At 42.3% G+C, this 20,041-nt stretch overlaps 1 protein-coding gene across 1 annotated transcript; it reads right to left on the bottom strand.

Moving 5' to 3' along the window:
- Nucleotides 1-213: 213 nt before the first annotated feature.
- On the bottom strand, nt 214-1,201 carry LOC118844962 (WD repeat and SOCS box-containing protein 2-like). The gene is made up of 2 exons (XM_036752985.1): nt 995-1,201; nt 214-558 (listed from the first exon to the last, which is right to left on the bottom strand). The coding sequence occupies exons 1-2, from the start codon at nt 1,199-1,201 to the stop codon at nt 214-216; spliced, it is 552 nt and encodes a 183-aa protein (XP_036608880.1).
- Between the last annotated feature and the right edge of the window lie 18,840 nt (nt 1,202-20,041).

The raw sequence follows: 20,041 nt of genomic DNA on the forward strand, positions 1-20,041 counted from the left end.
TAAACTAAAAATAAAAAAAAATAAAAATAAAAAATAAAAAAAAAACAATCCTGCTTCAAAGAGGAATCATAGCTTATAAGCCCATCTTGTTTTCATCTCCACCTTTGCCAGAAAGGTTAATTAGGAGAGAAGAGGACTCAGGTTCTCTTTTTGTCTTTTGAGCAAAACCCTGGGCATGGCTCAGAAGCTCCTGTATGTGAGAAACTCTTTCATTTACTTGATTGGCAGGGCTAAGATTTGGTAAGTTGTAAGGAAACTCTGAAGGGCTTTCCAACCTAAGTGCTTCAGTGATGAAAGGACCCTGAGTGCTGTCCAGAAATGGACATGGCCATCTCTTATCCCTGTGGCAACAATTCCACCATGTGGAAAAAACGTGCAGCAAAGACCATTGGTCTTAGGAGCAAATGCAACTGGAGTTCTCAGTTCCAAAGCCCAGATTCTGAGCAGTCTGTCATCAGCCACTGTAGCAAGGTATAAGCCTTCTGGAGAGAAGGGCACTGATCTCAGCAAGCTGGCATGGACACCAAGGGTATAATCCAACTGAGAGTAGAACATATGCTTGAGTGGAATGGTGAAGCCCTTTCATGGAATCTGGAGGGGTGGGGACTTTTCAGCATGGCTCAGGGCTTTTGATTGTCAGCTAGGCCTAAGTTTCAAATCACCTGACCCAGAGGAATCCGAAACTTAGAGCAGCCTAAACCTCCCCAGCACAAATCTTGCCAAATAAGGATAAAAGTGTTTTTAAGAGTTTGGCATTGGCTAAATTGTACCTGGGGTAGTAGATTTCCACATTTAGATTGTAAGCCTGAACTCCACCAATGAGGGTAAAAGGTGGGGTGGGGGTTGTTTGCATTAGGGTATAAAGCTAAAGTTCTGCCCTCTGGACTCCACCTTTGGAGACTGCCCTGTCCCCTTGGATCATAATAAAATTCATTTCTACTTTCTACTTGAGAAGCCTCTGAATTTAATTTTGGGTGAAGTTGCTGTCCCACACATGCTGAAGGGTCCTCAGTTTCTCTCCAGTACAGGGATCCCACATGATGACACTGGTATTATAAGAAACTGTGACAAGCAGCGCAGAGTCAGGGTAGAAGTCACAGGAAACCACATTGCTCTGATGCCCTTCCAGCTTCCTAATTAACGTGTAGGACCACATGCTGCAGAGGAGAAAGGACTTCTCTCCTGCTGCAGAATACAGCATGCTGTAGTCTGGGGAGATGGAATAGCAGCAAACCCACTGCAGATGGCCAGATAGCACCTGGATCTGTTTGCCATCTTTATTTAGGTCCCAAATTCGAAGAATTTTATCCCTTGATGCAGAAACCAAAATCAAATTTCCACTGGGCATGAAGCTCAGATCTCTCACCACATCCCGGTGGCCAGACAGATTCAAAAGCAGTCGCCTGTCTGCACCTCCCAAATTTTGATCCGCCCATCATTGAGTCCTGTAGAAAGAATAAGGCAAGAGAAATCCAGTGCTTGCGGGCCCAGAGCTTCCTACTGGGTGGTGAGGGCCACCTGGCAGAAGGCCAAACCCCAGACAATCTGACCACAGTCCAGCATCTTTTCCTTTGGGCTGCCTCGCCCCTAGGCATCTGCTTTGTTGCTTCGCCTTTTAGGCTCAAACCCTCTGGGGATGAACTGTTCCTCAAGGGGCCACAGAATCAGCTTGACAATACAATGCCCTTGAGACCAGACAAACCAGGAACCATCAGGAGAAAAGGCGACACTCCAGGTCTCACAACTGGCTTTCCAATCAAATTGGTGCAGGTGCCCTGGCTTCAGCTCAGCCAGCAGCAGAGGAACCTCTCCAGCCTCCGTGCCCCCCCTGCCAGGCCTGGCCTCCAGGAGGCCGTGGGGCTGGCGCTGGGTCTGGGGCCGCCTCCTGCTGCTCCTTCTCCGAGTTCCCCTGAATGCAGGGTGGCCCCTCATGGCCCAACAACCCCTGCAGGGCCCTCTGGCCCCACCGCTCTGCACCCACCTCCACAGGAGCTGCTAACCTCGTCTTTTGAAGACCCAAAAAGGTAAAGTCATTGGTGCTGTCAAATAGTTCAACATAAAAAACTGATATGGTTTTTAATTCCACCTGGCCACCCTGAGTCTATGAAAACCACTGTTTCTTGTGTGAGAAACGCAGTTTTGGGGATCACTGGACTTCCCCAAATTGTGAGAAACACAGTTTTGGGGATCACGGGACTTCCTAGGCAGGGCCAAAGTCCTGAGGAAGAACCCTGTGATAATCGCAAAGGAAAGCTGTGCAGACCACAGGACTCCCAGAGGAAAGCCAATCCTCCTAGGGGTCAGACCCTAAGAGGACCCAAGTGATGGCCCCTTAGGACGGCAGTAAGATCACAAGGCTCCTGAGACAGGGTCGGAAGACCCAAGTGATGTCCCCTTAAGAAGGCTGTGCAGACCACAGCGTTCCCCAGGGAAATCCCGAGTGGTAGCCCTCTTAACACCGCAGTGGGGATCACAGGACTCCCCAAGGCAAGGTCAGGAAATTAGTCCAAGATGTGCTTCTGCTGCTCATTGCTTTTCTGGTGGCATGACCTTGGGAAGATCCATGTGACTTGCTCATTCTCACCCAAAGAACAGAGTGGGCAGAGGAAAGCTTTTATTATGCTCCTCAAGAGAGTGGGTATAGTGCTCACTGGAAACACTCACACTGATACAGCTGCAGGGGGTGGGGAGGGGTAACCATTCCTTCCACTCCTGCTAGAGTTATGGCTAGTTTACATTCTTTACTTTTTACATAGTTTTCCTAGGTTATACAGTTTATATAGGTAGGATAATAAGGATACAGAAGCAAAAGTGAAGTTAATTAGAGTTAATTAGATTTTCCTTGTCTGAGTTTAAGATTAATCTACATTATTTATTTCTCCTACCTTCCCTCTTTAACATATGCAAATTATACAAATCAGTAGGCCTAGACTCTTGAGCAAGACCAGGCTCTTGATAAGCTTGGTTTGGCCTCTCTAGTTCCCCTGACTGCCTACATCATGCTCTCCTCAAATGGCTCATTTAAGCATGCATACAAGCCTCTGACCTTTCACCTGACTGACCTGAGGCCTGGTTTCTGCTAAAGCTGGGGTGGGGGAGTGGGGGAAGTACACCTTCAGTTCTGTGGAAACAAAACTCCTCATCCCATTTCTTACACTTGTGTTTATTCTTTCCTGACATTAAGTGAGTGGGTGTTGGAAATTGAAAATGGTTACCACTTTGTAAACATCCAAAGGTCAGAAGAGATTCCCTTAACAATGGGAGTTGGTAGCAATCATAGTCAACTCCAGTGAGGATGCAACCTAAGAAGCAACTTTCTTCACCCAGCCTAGCTGTGAATCAGGCCAGCAACCAAGACACCATGTCCTCAAACAAAAGAATAACTTCATCTATAGGCTATGCCACACCTGTAAGCGAACTTAGTGGAGATTCCAAGAAGGGAAGAAAGTAATAACCATTTAGAGTTTGAGCCCATTCTCCCCAGGAACTGAGGGGAGAATGCGCTTTAAGATTGAGATGTTTTTGTGTTTTGGTATTTGCCATACCTTCTAAGTAAACATTCCTTTGTAAAAAGTCAATTTATATTAATTGGTTAATTGATATGTCCACCAGTCAATTGACCATATGAAGACTCATAAGCAATGTTATCAGAGAAAGTTCTAACCCCTCAGAACTCATAGAACCACAAGGGAAGAAGTAGCCAAGCTCTGGGAACTCAACCTTTCAGACCTAGCTGGCATTGGGAGAGGTCAGGGAGATCTTGAGCCTAGGCAATAGTTCTATAATCTAGAAACTCATTATTCATTCCCTACAACAACTATTTACAAGAATGGCCTACTCTAATGATTACAGGTATAGCACCCTTTTGTGTTTCCTAAGAGTTTTGTGGATTTTTCCCCCCAGAGGTATCTAGAAATTCTTCAGTGGTCCAAAGACTATTTTTCAAATATTAGAGATCAAATATTTGTTTTAATGACAGTAATATAGTACCATAAACCAAAGAATATAAACAGTTAGGGAGTTGGAACTATATTTCTTTGGATAACTGCTGGTCTGATTTTCTTTCAGAGTACGCTGAAAGAATGGTTTAGTTGTTCTCTGTTGCCCCAAGATTTGTGGATCAGAAATTTCATATTCAAATTACTGACTGATGTCTATATTTTGCCTGAGTTAAATGCAAAACCTTCCAGATTAACTAGATAAATTCTTTTTTTTTCTTCCCCTTTCAGTTTTTTTTTTCTTATGTGGACTCCTACTGTCATGTGAAATGGGCTTTTATGTGAAGATTCAGAGAGATGATTAGGTGTGACATCTTTAGCGTATTACTAGCTAAGTAGAGTCATTTACTCCCTCTTTTTATTTGGCCTCCATTTTTCCTAGGCCTAGTCATCCTCCTTTTGAAGTACTGAAGTAATGTGTATGCTTACTTCCCTCAGTGTTGCAGTTATATTGTAAATATTTAATGAATGGTATTTATATTAATCCCTCTTTTATCATGAGAATATGAATGCTATTTCAGATGTTTCAGTGATATGTGACCATGTATTTCATTTTGCTATATGTCTTACCAAGCAACAAAGTAGTATTCTTTTATAAGAATAAATATGCAACTCTGATGTTTCTGAAGAAAAATAAAAGCAGAAATCCCTTTCTTGGGACCAGGAAAAAATCCTTTCCTCAGGTTCTTCTGTCTTTTTTCTTAAAGACTTACCTACTCAAGTCCCTTATCAATGTAATAAGAAAATTTTAGTCATGGGTCCCAGCTTTTTGCCAAATATCAGTGTCCTCCCAGTCTGCTTGTGCCCTTGTTTTAACAATCAGGCTTCCAGCTTCTGTGGGAGTGTAAGATCCACCCACAGCCAGCACCCAGAAAGCTGCCAACAGCACAGGCTCTTTTGATCTGCTTAACTAAGGAAAGCAAGGTTAAAGGGGTTGACAAGCTTACTTTAATCCAGCATACAGACAGTATTCAGTTAGTTCAGGGGAAAAAGCCAGCACCCTGAACTTCAGAACAAATACAAACAAATTACAAGCATCAACAGACAGACCAAATACAGATTCATTCACTTACTTCAGGGGAAGAGACCAGCAGCCTGAACTTCAGAACATTCCTTTAGTTCAGGGGAAAAAGCCAGCACCCTGAACTTCAGAACAAAATACAAACAAATTACAAACATCAACAGACAGACCCAATACAATTCATAGTTACCAACATCTAGGTTCAGCCCGGGAGCTTGGAACAAGTGCTGGCCCAGAGTCACACTCGCCACCACTGCTGCTCCAGCCAAAAAAGGGGTCTTCAAGCTGTCTTCTCTCCTCTCATAGAGTTTTTGACATCATCAAGCATCGTTTGAATGACCAGAGCCCAGGCTCTGGTGATTGGTTCTTGAGTTGGCCCCTCCCCTTAGGACCCTAGGAGGTTCATATCCACATAGATTAGGTTAACACCCAATAGGGCGTGCCTCTGGAGTTAACACCTCCGCTTAGCCAGCCCCATGAATGTCACAAAGAGGTGGACTTAAACCCACGTGGTCTAAAAGCCTCTGCTGTCCCAGACATGTAAACTAGACCCTCTTTGGAGTTAGCTCTACTTTGGGCCCCACCTCAGTCACCAATCTGCACCCACATAGGTTCAACACCTAATAGGGCTCTGGGCCTGGGGCCCAGCACCCAGCAAGGCTCAATGAAATACACCAAGTCACTCAAAGAAAACAAAGGCCATTTTGCTTGCCAACACAGCCCTCAAACTTTGATGTTTTCCCTAGAAGAGGACTTGGTTTCCTCTGTCAAAGAACTCACCTCACTTATGTTGATTATTATTTATACCTCCCAATTCTAATATCTGAAGACTATGGCTAAGCCAGGTGTTAGGGAAAGGCCTGACACTGGCAACCTGTCATTTCAGATTTGATGTTAAGATGAAATGAAGCATTCATAAATCATTAAGTAAGTTAGTAAAAAGAATTTACCTTAGCCCTACCATAACAAGAATATGCAACAGTGATATACAGTCATCCCTTCCACACTGAGGGGGTTAGGGGCATGGTGCCCCCTTGATCTGGAAAATCCACATAAATTTTTTGGCCCTCCTTTCATACCAGAGAAATCGGAATTTTTTCTTTTTCTTCTATGGGATGTTTATAGTTCTTTGCTGTAAAATTTGGGTTGCTATTATACAATATTATACATATATTTTGTGCATTTCTGACTTTCTGAATTTTTTCTATGTTGTCTGTTAGCATGCCTGTGTCACTTGTGACTTCCACAAAACTCCCCAAAATTCCCCTTTAATTTCTTATACTGACCCATGAAATAGCAAAACCTCAATGGGGAAAGTCTGAGATGTGGAAGGGATAACTATAGTGGCACTAGCTTCTATAGATGCATGGGGTGGGGTGGGGAAGGTGTCAACCTCCTGAGTTCAGTCTAAGAAAGACAAACAAAATTAGGTTGTATGGGTGTTTATTTCTCTCAAAGTAGGTGGAGCATGCCTAGGGAACTGCAGTCAAAACTGAGATCCCTTTGGGGTTAGGCTACACTGTTGATATACCCTTCCTACAGGAGCTGCTGTCACTCCATCATTTCACCCCTAGACTGAGAAAATATCCCTATACCAGACCACTCCCAGCCTTGGGCTACCCAGACAAAAAAATCTGTCTCCAACCAAGCTTGAATAAGACACAATGGGCTTTGCCACTTTAGATTAAATTATTCCTAAGCTTGGGTGGGATCTGAGGATGAAGAGAGTCAATGTAATCTCGCTATCAATAATGTCCTTCTGAAGAGAAACTGAACTTAAAGACTTTGGAAGGGGGTGGGGGGCAGGGCTCTGAACCTCCCCAAGATATTGGTTATTAATAATCAGTTTGCTACAGTACTTTGGAGAGATTTCTGGGTTGCAAATTTGCAAGGATCTCAGGTATATCAAGCTTGAGGGATGCTCAGTTTGCCTCCTGATTGGCTGATTCTGATTGTCAGGTCAGTTCAGCCTCCTCTGGATAATAAGGAAGCTCAAGCAGAACAAGGCGATTAGTAAAGTCATTAACCATTCTGTTTATGATGGAATCCTAATTAAGCTGCCCCCAGCCCCAGTATTCTAATTTCCTTTATGGGCCCCACTGGACAACAGGCATATCCTGACTTCCTCCCAATTACCTAATCCCTTAACAACCCCTGCCCCCGTTTTTTTTAAATTAATCATTTCTGTTGTGTAATCAGCATCATTACATTATAAATTTACCTGTGTTATCTTACTAAGTTGCTGGTTCCTCTTGGAACCTAGCCTGCCACTGAGGGGTGTCAATCCTCAATAAATGCCAGACTGACTCTGAATTCTTTGATATCATGCTGCCACAATACATTATGAAATCCCAACAGTTTTTGGCATCCCTGGGTGGGCAGAGTTTCTGACTCTAAACCCCCCAACCCCCCACATGGGGCAGAGTTTCTGATTCGGAACCCCTCTAACCCAAAAGTAAGCCTATCTTTTCCCTTTCTTTTAACTGGGAGGTCCTCTAAGCACCTAGGAAAACTTGCCTGGATCATTTGGGCTCTGGGACCCATGGCCCTTGTAGCCTGGCAAATTCCCTCTAGACAGGATACCCTGGGAATTTCTTGGGAGTTCTTTCTGAACTCATGTTTTTTTTTTTTCCTTCATCCTTCCAGTGGGACACCACTGAAGAGATGAATATGGCTATAGCGGGTATTTCCTTAGGCTTACTGGCATTCAGTCCCAGTTGATGGGACTACTAAACTGTAAAGAGCCTGGTCTCAATATAATCTAGAGGATCAAGAAAAGTTATCACTATTTGTGCTTTCTGTTTGTATTTGTCTACTCTGTGTCTGTGTGGAAATCTCTGAGTCTGCCACTTTGTGAGATTTAAAATGCAGCTAGCCAGAAAAGAAAAACTTCTGACAACTGGACTAGACTAGAAAGATTGATGAGCATCTCTTAAAGGAAAAAGTTGTTTGTGTTAAAACTTTCTCTCTCTCTCTCTCTCTCTCTCTCTCTCTCTCTCTCTCTCTCTCTCTCTCTCTCTCTCTCTCTCTCTCTCTCCATTCTTGGACTCTGGCCAAGTTCTAGATACAGAGGGACAGACGGAAGAAAAGAGGAAGTGGGAAACTCCTTCTTTCAGCTCAATCTAAGGGAAAAAGGGTCACTTCACTGATCAAAGACAGGGAGTTTTCAAGACTGTACTTTGGAACAGGCCTAGTACTTAACCCTTTCCCTGGGTCACAAAAAAAGAAAAGGTTTGTGTGAATTGGGACACAACCAAGGGTAACTAAATATAACAATTGGGGTACTTTTGTGTACACATTAAAATTGTAACCCCAGATTCTGTGTAATATCATTTGGAACATAGATCCAGGTAATTGAATTCATTCTGGTTGCATTTTAAGTGAAATGTTGTCTCTCCTAATTTGATGTTTAAGATAAGCTAAAATTTATTATACTATTTGGCACTAAGATAAATTGGAAAAATATGTAGATCTGAAAAAGAGATACCTCAGAGACAAAGCTTTGAGCTCTCTAATATGGGGGAGAAAGGACTAGGTGCCACTTGATCTTTTCCGGAGTCCCACTCACCTTGACTGGCAAACTCAAAGCTCCCACTCTTGAAGAAGTTTTTTAAGGGGTGGACATAGAAGTGAAGGTTACTTGAGTAACAGCTTAAAATATTCTTAAGATCCTTTCCCCTATCATCCCAGCTCTGACAGGCTAAGGCTACAGTGAAAAGTTAGAACAGCTAAAAACATCTTAGCAGATTCTGTTAACTCCTCTCACCTCAGATCAGATTAAGAAAACAGAGTGCTGAAGGAAATTTGAGTCACCCTCACCACCTGGTGAAAGGAAGGAGAAGGGAGGCAAGGCAGCTACAGAGGGGACTCCACTGGCAATGGCACTGGGCCCCTGGGCACCCTGAAGCCCACCCCCCTAGGCAAGCAGCCTCATCCTCAGCAATTTCTGCAACTGTGGGGAGAGGGGATAAGGGAGTGGGCCAGGGCAATACAAGGTTAAGAGGCCAGCCAACCTCTGCACTTGTTAAGCCCAAACTTCTGTCAATAATGTGATGATTTGTAAATGCAATTAATGTCATTTGAAGTTTATTGTTTGTGTTATTATTGTATTTATAAATTGTATTATAAAACACTCTTATATTACAAAATATGAGTGACCATTGTGAGCTAGAAATGGTGTTAGACAAAACAATTTTTGATCTGAATTTGTTGAAACTAAAAGGCAGTGGGAAAAATTGTTTAAAACTAATCATGTTATCTTATTAAGCCCTGCTAACCTTGTTTTACGTTTTGTAACTGCCATTTAGGAAACTGGATATTTTCACCTTTTCCTATAGTTAAGAGGATATTACAGCTAAACAATTTGGTTCTCACTTATGAAAATTGTAAGATTGTTAACTAAGTTATTTGGGGTTATTGTTATAATGTTAATACTTAAAATTGGTCCCACAGCGGCTCTAAGGGCAGATGGAGTGGATACCCTCTACTCCCTTACCTTAGGAAGATGGCCAAGGTCGCCTCCAATGTAGGGCTATGAGGGATGACCAGAGGCTCCATGTGCCAGCTACCATATACTGGGATCCGAAAAATAAAATATGAGGACCCTGAAAGACATCCTGGCCAGAGAAAGAGGAAAAATAAGTCAGGGCAAACCAAATTAAGTTAAGATTGAAAATAGGGGACTTAGCATGCAGAAAGTATGTAGTTTTCATCAATCCAGATGGGGTGAACAGGCAGCCCCTTCTCTGGAATCCTTACTGATTCCCCTTATTATGTAAACTTGCCAGATCCCTGGAACCATCTGCATAGGTAAGGTCATCAGCCCCAGGAAAAAGAGCTTGTTTGGGTTATGAAGTATCTAAACAATGAACTTGGCTTATTGAGAATTTGCAAGTTCAAATACAACATAGAAATGATTTCTAATGATTTGTCTTTACACCAGTATAAATTTAAACTTGAAGAAGAAAAAACAAATGAAAGATATTAAATGAACATTTTTATGTATGTAAGCCATGGTAATTTTTTTTTTTTTTTGCTTATTGCAAAAACAATTGTATCTAGCGCTAAGCCATGATTGGTGAGATTTGTCTTTTGAGGTAAAAGTCCTTGAGACTGCAATTAATTTTATTTTCAGTTTGAAATTTAGATATAGTTGTTTATATTATATCAGTATTTGAGAGAAATGCCACAAGCTACTCAGAGGGAACATGATCCTGTTACAGATGGAGGTTTCCTTCTAGGAAAAGTTGAGGGGACAATCTTGGCATCAGTCCAAGATGGGACCCTCCTGACTCAGTTTCCCCCTTCTGATCCTTTGAAAAGGAATGTTTCCCACCTGGCTATTCCTGAGTCTAGCTATAAGGTGGAATTGATACTGCAGGGTCAATGGTGACTCTTATCTAAATTCAAACAGAGCTAAGGATGTTTTATCCTGTCATATTTGGTATAATCATTTCCCTGCTTTTTCCTTTTATAGAAAATTTCTATAATCAGAGCAAGTGAAAGATATGACCACAGTGTAAGTATGTGAGATCTTGCTGTTTTCAGTCTGAATTCGTAGTCATTCCATATCCCAAATAACTGGGTAAATTGGTATTAAGGCTTGTCATACACCTACCTGCATAGTCAAGTGAAAGATTAAATCCCTGGAATAGAACGTTCTTTCTCAAATGATATGGGGATAATTAGACAAAGGGAAAAGAAGTTTGTGAAACAAAGGTACACAAACAATGTTAATTATCATCACATAGACTAAGGCTGGGATACATCTGAGCTACTGTAATAAAATGCATGTTTAAGATCTGAGCTATTCAGCTTAAAATTATATGCCTTTCTATATCCTAAACAACTTAGTAAATGGGTGTTAGGCCTAGTCATCTGCCTGTTACTATATATATGAAATAAGGTCCTTAAAGGTTTCAAAACTATGTAAAAATAATTGGGGATATTAGTACAACCAATTGAGGGACCTAGCTCTTATTCTATTAATTACTGAAACTAAATCAGAAACATCCTTGGTTTGGGAAAAAGAATTTCAGTGCAATCAATTTTCTTAAAGGAAGTAATTTATGGAATAAAAGAACAAACATTTTATTATAAACAACTTATCCATATGCACTGTTTTGGAATTAATTACTTAAAGTGTCTTCCCAAGTCCTTTATTATAATTGAAGTAAAATTAACCTCATAAGCAAATTCATTTGTATAATTATTAAACCCAGAGTGGAAAGCCTCAACCTGCAAAAGTGTTGTTACTTATATATCCTCAAGGGCATCTGATCCTCCTAAAGAACAGAGCAGAAACTTTTGGAAAGTAACAAAATCAGATAATCCTGTGTGTCAAAAGTAAATAATAGCATCATGGAGCTCTTGGTTTCTTTCTCCTTAACTCTGGGGCACTGCATATTAAACTTACCTGTCAGATTTCTGTCTTCCAGACTACAAGCCATTTACTTACAGTTGGTAGCAAACAGTGGATCCCATACCACCCCATCATCCCTTGCATGTGGCCTATGCTTGGTTCCAGTCAACCTCCTCCCCAGGACCCATCAAGACAGGGACAGCTCTATGCCCCTTTTCAGCCTGAAGAGGCTACAGAAGCAGAGTCCTTCATTCCTTTTCCCAAATGAATTTGGGCCCCAGCAGAGAGGGGAATGATGGAATCCTAATAAAGCTGTCCCCAGCCCCAATATTCTAATTTCCTTATGGGCCCCACTGAATGATAGGCATATCCTGACTTAACCACACAATCTAGTTTTAACCACATCACAGGCTCCCAGGCTCAATATAGCCATTGCCCCTATCTAGCCACTGCCCCCAGATCCAATTCACATATTTGAACAGGTGTGTCCTTGTACTCAACTGCAATCACATCATCCATTTAGCCCAAGACAGGATCACGATACCTAACTATCCATCTTGACCAGACAGGACCACAATAGCTAGCCAATCAGAAAGCAGTATGACTAGAATGTTTGATCACTGAGCCATAGAAGACACCCACCCCTATTACCTAATCCCTTAACAAACCTCTCCTGCCTTTTTAATATTCATAAATTATATTGTTTTCATTTCAGTATCATTACCCTATAAATTTGCCTGTGTTGTCTTACTAAGTTACTGGTTCTTCTTGGAACCTAGCCCACTTCTGAGGGGTGTCAATCCTCAACAAATGCCTATACTTGGATTAGAGGTGGTCTTGTTGAGGTTGGGATGAAGTCCAGGAACCCCCAGACTGGAGTTCCCAGACAGGGTCTTTGAGGGGGGGGTGGTATCCCTCAAGGACCAGAGTACTGGAGAGGGTTGAGGCCATCTGGAATGAATTCGAGGACTCAAGCATTCTTTAGGTCAAGGTGGCAAAGATTTATTACACTTTTCAGTGGGCAAGAGTTCTTAGGGAACCTGCAACCTTAGAGGGCTACAGGTAAAGTTTATACAGGTTATTCTATAGTAAAACATGTGCCAAATATGCTAATTGAGTGATTCAGGGTAGGATTAGGGAGTGGTTAAGGAGTGGTCAGTTCTTAAAGGAACATGTACTTTTTGTATCTATTGCACAGATATTTTACCCACAGTTCACTGGGAAATAGCCCAAAGGGGGGCTACATGTAGATGTGGTTTTAGTCCTGAAATATCACTAAGTCAACATAAGGGAATACACGTGTATCTAAGTCTAAGATGTATGTGATAGGTCAATGAGTCGTAAATATCTTTACGATCCAGTACACAGCTAGTTCAGCCAGTACACAGCTAGTTCAAACTAATAAATTCTATGGGTACAGCTGGCCACTGTATCAGGAAGAGAGATAAATGTTTTGCTAGAGCATGTTGTCCTGCTTTGCTAAAGAGAAACTGCTAGGGACAGTGTTTTAAGGCTAGGGAGAGATGTGATTTGGGAACTTTGGAATTGGGGTCCAAGCACAGGCACCCAAGCACCCCGTCAGTCTGACTCTGAATTCTTTGAGACAGTGCTGCCACAACCCACCATGAAACCACAATAATTTTCACAGAGGTTCCCTTCATCTCCACAGGGAAATCCATCTGGTCATATAATATAATAATATAATAATCACACATGTGATTATTTTCAAGGTCTTGGAAGGGTCCAGGCTCTGATCTCAAGTGTGTAGGACTTTAATCTACTTAGTGACCAGGAAGCAACTTCTACACAGCCAGAGACCACTAGAAAGCTCTGTCAATGGAAGCAGAGTGTAAGTCTTGTCCTGTGCATTGGGGGTGAGGGGGGGGGGGGCGCGGGGCACATCAAGTCCTGATCCCTGATCCTAGTCCATGTTGAGGGGGAAGGGTGAGGTAAGATCCTAGCAAATACTGTCACTATCAGAGGAGGCAATGGTCATTTGCATAATTACTACAAAATGGCTCTGTGGATTCTGGTTCTCCAGTTTTCAAACCCTAAGTCTCTTTCATTCTACACACACCAGTAGGTGGAGAAAAGACAAAACTAGTCATTGCCTCCTCCACCTGCTCAACTGCAAGCCTGAACCTTTCATATGCAGATGAAGTTCATAAAGGCCTGAAAAAGGCTTTGCAGTAGGCCCTTACCCAGGAATAATAGCAATACAGGATTAGTGACAAAGAGAGGTGCAAAGCCTGTGGCAACAGCCTTCTCATTGGTCTCCCTGCCTGTTTCTTCCCACCAGTCCATCCTCCACTAATCAGCCAAAGTGGTGTTTATAAAAGCACAGGTTTGACCTTGTCACACTTTTCTGCTCCATCAACTTTAGTGGTTCCCAATTACCTCCAGCATAAAATATAACAATTCTTTGTTTGGCTCTTAAAGACTTTCCAATCATCTCCCCTCCCCATTCTTTGACCCAGTGACTTACCTTCTTTCTGATTTTGGCACTGGACACTCCATCTCTGGACTCCATAACTACTCCATTCCAACGACTGTCCTCCCTTCCTCATCTCCTGATTTCTCTGGATTCCTCCACAATCCCACCTTCTGCAAGAGGTCTTCTCCCAGTTCCCTCTATGCATGCCCCCTATTAGTGATTTCCCCTCTTTGAGACTGCCTTCCATCAGCAGATGGAAGTTTCTTGTGTGTATGTAGTTACTTGTATATTGTCTCCTCCTTTAGAATATAAGCCCTTTGAGGGGAGTGACCGCATTTTTGCACAGCACCTGCCACTTAGCACTTAATAAATGTACATCTTTTTGACTATGTGAGATTTGAAGGGCGTCACTACTATTATGGTCATTGCCATTCAGATCACTAGGCATCTCAAACTCAGTATCCCAAATAGAACTTATACATTTTCCCCTCAAAATTCACCTCCCTTCTCTGTGAGAAATAATCATCTTACCAAGAATTCCACCAGGCCATGAGTGAATTTAGAAAAAAAAATTTATTTCACATTATTTCAGACAGGTGACCTGGCCTTTAACTCCTTGTGAAAAAAAAAGGGGGGGCTCATAGTAGGTACAGACAAAAGCCCTTTTATAACCCATCCTCATTCGAATTTCCCACTCTGCATCCCATTGGTCAGGTCAGGGTTCACAGAGAACATCTAAACCCCACCCCTGTGTGGGTCCACACCGCTATTTACATCTCTCATTTCCACATTTTAATCCCCCCCATTCATTTGCATTTTTCTCAATTGCTAAGAGAATTAACAAAAGCTATGAGTTGAATATTCAGCTCAGGATTTCCAGGAGAAAGAGTCCCATTATCTAAGAGAGGCCTGGGTTAATGAACCTCATCCTCCGTGAACCACATCTGTTTTTTTGATATACAGGAAAAAGGCCTCAGAACAAAAGAGGAGGAATCTGCTTTTAGGTATGCTGATTATCAGATGGACAACATCTCCCCACAGATTTCTATTACAATTAGTTTTATCTCTTACATTAGCCATCATTATGACTTCAAATTATGTTTAATATAATTTTCTGCGGAAACAAAATTCAATCATTCCTTACACTTCCTAAGTCCACATTTCTATTGAGGGCATCATCATCCTTCTAATCAGCCCCTCACAACCTGGAAATTATTTTCAACTCTCCCTCACCCTCAAATCCAATTTAAAGTTCCCAATTCTTGTTTCGACTTCCACAACATCTCTTGCTCCCCTTTTTCTCTTTATTCACACAGTTATCACCCTATTCAAGCTCTCATGACCTCTTGCCTAAACTACTACAATCTACAACAGCCTCGCAATTGATCTGCCTGCCTCACATTTCTCTCCTCTTCTAATCAGTCTTCCTTGCTGCTACCAAAGTGACACTCTGAAACACAGCCTAACCACAACACTTCCCTGCTTTAAAAAGCCACTGTGTGCTCCCTGATGCCTCTAGGATAATCTTTTTTTTTTTGAAGGGGGGAAGGTAGGGCAATTGGGGTTAAGTGACTTGCCCAAGGTCACACAGCTAGTAAGTGTGTCAAGCGTCTGAGGTCAAATTTGAACTCAGGTCCTCCTGACTCCAGGGCCAGCGTTCTACTCACTGCGCCACCTAGCTGTCCCTAGGATAATCTATAGAGCCTTTCATTGCCAATTAAATTTCTTCAAAAATTGGCTCCAATCCATCTTTCAGTTTTGGTATTACTCTGCCTCATGTACTCATGTTCTAGGCAAACTGGCTTGTTTGGTGTTCCTTATCTAGAACATTACTTATATAGTCTTTCCCTCGGACCTGGAATGCTTTCTCCCTTCATTTTTGCCTCTTCCTTCAAGGCTCAGCTCAAAGCCAACTCTTCCGACAAGGGACCTTTCCTGAGGTTCTAAATGTTTGTGTTCCCCACTGATTTTACATTTACTTTATAAATATTTGTTTTTCCCTCTGCATTAATTTACTTCCTGAAGAATATAAACTTCTTGAAGGCAAGGACTTATTTTGTTATTGCCTTTTTACCTTCAGCACCTAACGCAGTGACTGGCATACAGTAGGCACTTAATAAATGCTTGCTGAGTAGAACCAAAATCTAATTAAATTACTAACTGGGGGACATCAAGGAAAGCTATTGGAAGGTGTAGCACTTAACTTACACTTTAAAGCATGGATAGGAATTAAAAAATCAGAAGGGGATAGTGAGGACATTGCATTCAAGAGAATAGCAACCAATATGGGCTAGACACTGCTGTTTTGCCATGTTGTTTAATTTGGTCCTCACAATGACCTTCTGAGGTGGGTGCCACTATTAACTTCATTTTACAGCTGAGAGATCTGAGACAGACAAAGATTAAATGACTTGCCCAGTGTCTCACAGCTAGTAAGTATCTGAGGCCAGATTTGAACTCAACTCTTCCTGACCTAGCCCTCTATCCTTTGTATTACTTAGAGGCTTTGGAGAGGATCCTTGAGTAGTCCCTCAGATAACAGTTACAGGTTTTTAGCCACTGAATGAAAAGAGTTGCCAGGGGCCGTGTTAACAACAAGGTAAACCAGAGAGGTTGGATCTAATAGACATGGTTGGACAAAGATGTAGCCAGAGAAGTGTACATAGGGAAAGGACAGTGACTCTGGAAAAAATAACTCCCCACCTGGGAGTAGGTACTTCCTTATTAAGGTGCCTATGACTCATTCCTTTTGTCTCCACTGGATGACACAGCAAAACATTAGCCACCTTCCACGACCAACTCCAGATTGTTAAACCTGAAAGTTTGGTTGAAGGAAACAATAGGCTAGGTGATAGAAAAATTCGTATTACTTATACCTTTATTTATTCATTCCCTTTAAACTTAGCGGCTACATGCATGCATGGGGGCCAGACTAAGTCTGACTCTCCGAACAAAGAAATGAGTAAGCTTAAATACATTTTTTTGGTTCCAACACAGTAGCCTGAATTACACCACTTTTATGACCCCCATGTATGTTAATTATGATACAAGACAAGGATTTTCCTTAATGGAACAGATTGTAAATAAGTAAGATAGTTGACAAAGTGTCAATTGAAATCACAAATCTCTGTGTTTAGTTTGCCATTAACATTCCATAACATAGTATATGCCCACAAAATATTAAGATAAGGAAAAGTCACATAATTCAAGATAGTGTCAAGGTTTTCACCCTTAATGGCCATGGACAGAGCAAGGAATGCTCTGAGTGTGTTGACATAAGAAGAGGCATCTCTGAGCTTACTCAGAGAACAAAGAAGCTGTTAGGTCCAGACTTTTCTTCTGGTTAATTAGTTCAGGCTCTGCGTCCTATTGAAATTACAAAAACGATATAAAATGGTATAAAATGTTCCACAAGATAAATTCACAAAATTACCAACTGCACTGAACAAGACAGTGATTCAGTGCCATCACCAGTCCAGTGCAATGGCTAGCTCCTTTGTATTCCTCTACAGAAGAAGTGATGGGAAAGCACTGGAAGGAGAACTCAAGATGGTAGATTTTCTCAGTCCTCAGTTCCCCGGAAAATTGGCAATTTTTGAAAAATTTGGTGTGCTTGGGGAAGAAAGTCCAAAAGTGCCTACAAAGCCCTAATTTCCCAATAGGGTTTGAAAGGAAAACACTGAGGGGGTAAACCAGAGGATCGGGACAGTTGAACCCCCAACATTCTGTCATAAAGGTACCTCTGGATGCCTGGATAGAACGGGCACCAAGGGAAGGAAACACCACAGGCAGCTGTGTCAGACAGCCCTTGAAGTTCAAACGTTTCAGGTTCTCTTCTAAACTTAGCAGCCTTCTGTAAGCATGTGCTCTAAAGTTACAAAACAAGTTCTTCCCCGGCCATTATATAAGAAGATTAAGAGATTCAGTCTACCCTCTCCCCTCCTTGGAATCAGAAAATGCCCCTGGGCAAATAACTGCTTTTGATTCTGCACCATTGGAATTCCTGAGAACTAGCCCACTCCTTTCTCTTCTTTATCTTATCTGAGGAGTCTCAAACATAAATCAGGCCTGATCCTAGAATTAATTCCAGACCTTGGAATAGGTGCTTCCTTATCAGGGTTCCTATCTGTCACTCCTCCTTCTCTGTACTGGTTGATATAGTAAGACTTCAGCATAACCTATTACAGATTTATTCACAAAGCTTCCTCTTAAGTACACACACACACACACACACACACACACACACACACACACACACACACACACACGAAATTTGGAGCGGTTAAAAAAAAGGAAAACAAAGAAAAAATAAGAACCTAGGTAATATCTCCTTCCATGGGATGGTTTGGGTGTGACCCTGACTTTCTGAATCATCCTGGAACTTCCCTCATGCCTTAGGGCCTCTTTGCCCTGACATTCCTCTGCATGCTTAACCCCTATGTCCCATGATTGAGTTCTTTCCTGAGCCTCCATTTTGCGAGGTGTCCACGTTGACCTGCCTTCATTACCCTCTGAGCCACATTCCTGATCATCTGACTTCAAAATCAAACCTCCAACTTCCTCCATATTCTGCTTTCCTCCTTTTTGTGTGGTGTCTTCTTTCATTGCATTGTAAGCCCTTGATGGCAGACACCATCTTTTCTTTTTTCTGCCAGCACATAATAAGCACCTAACAAATGGTTGTATAAAGTGTGTGTGTGTGTGTGTGTGTGTGTGTGTGTGTGTGTGTGCTATTTTATTGTGTCCATATAGGTTGTGTGTGCCCCCACATGTGTTTGTTTAGATGTGGCTCACAGGGAAGAAAAAACAAGGTATTCCACCCCTTTCTCCAAGGAAGACTTTGATTCTAGGCAAGAAGGCAAGCAGGAAGTTGGAGCCAGAGGCTGGCTACTCTGCTTTCCTTTGGGGGTTAACTGGGTTAGGATGAAATCTTCTCCCCTAAATACCATTCATATGGGGAAATAATTTTTAGGTTCAAGCTACATTCTTGATTGTTATTATAATACCACCATCACACACACACACACACACACACACATACCCCAAGGTCATATTGAAGAGGGTTTGGGGTGAGGGGTACTCGACACCCCAATATGCCGACATACCAGGTCCTGCTGAAAGAATTCGACTCAAGCTTTCTCAGCCAAGGGAAAAGACAGTTTATTAAGAGTTAGCCAAATAGGCCTGCCCCAAGAGATCCCACCACTTGTAACACCTGTAAGGAAAGAGGGCCAGATCAATCTGAGCTAGATTGGATCTGACCACCTTCATGGAGGCAAGATGGAGATTATATACACAAAGATTATGGGAGGGATTGAGGGGTGGTCTGGGGTGATCAGAGGAGGGGTTTAGGGAGGACTTGAGGAAGAGTCTAAGGAGGAGCTTGATGGGACCAAGATGAGGTCAGACTCCAGGGAGGGAAATAGCATGACAGACAATAGAGGGCTAGGGTAACAGAGCTAGGGTATAGATATTTTGATCAGGATTAAGGATGGGAGACAGGATTAAGGGTGCGAAACAGCTGGACAATAGAGGACTGGGCAAGGTAGGCATTTGGGCCTAATGGTTTGTATTAGGAGGGCAGAGTTTATAATCTCAAAGAGGATCATAAACATGTCTGAAACGTTCGGAACCGCCGGATATAAGAAACTCTCAAAGTAGAAGGCAGAAGAATCAAAACATTTATTTAGGCTCCACAGTAACCAACCCATGAACCAGCAACCCCATTTTGATATATTGATCAAAAGCTTCCAGGCCCAATAAGTACGCCTTGAAAGAGTAACCAGGAGGCTACAGAGAAGCATGATTGCGTAAAGCAAAATCATGTTTCCCCCTCTATGGTAATAAGATTACCCACTGGCCTGAAGTCTTTGTTCAGCTTTCTCCCGTAGGTCAGCTCTGCTACTGGCAGCTCCTGCTTCAGCTGTGGCTGTGGCTGTGACTGCAACTGTAACTGTCGCTGTAACTGTCGCTGTAACTGTCGCTGTAACTGTCGCTGTAACTGTCGTTGTAACTGTCTCTGGCTCCAACCGGAAAAGGAAAAGAGAATCTTCAAGCTGTCCTCTCCCCTCTTATAGAGTTTTTGACATCATCAAGCACCACCTGAACGACCAGGGCCGATTGGTTCTTGACTTGGCCCCTCCCCCTAGCGTAGCCGTTAACACCTCCCCTCAGCCAGCCCCATGACTCATCACACAGGAAGTTGTCTGCTTCCTGGAATGCTCTTT

This window comes from Trichosurus vulpecula, chromosome 3, assembly GCF_011100635.1.
Source record: "Trichosurus vulpecula isolate mTriVul1 chromosome 3, mTriVul1.pri, whole genome shotgun sequence".
Taxonomy (NCBI): Eukaryota; Metazoa; Chordata; class Mammalia; order Diprotodontia; family Phalangeridae; genus Trichosurus; species Trichosurus vulpecula.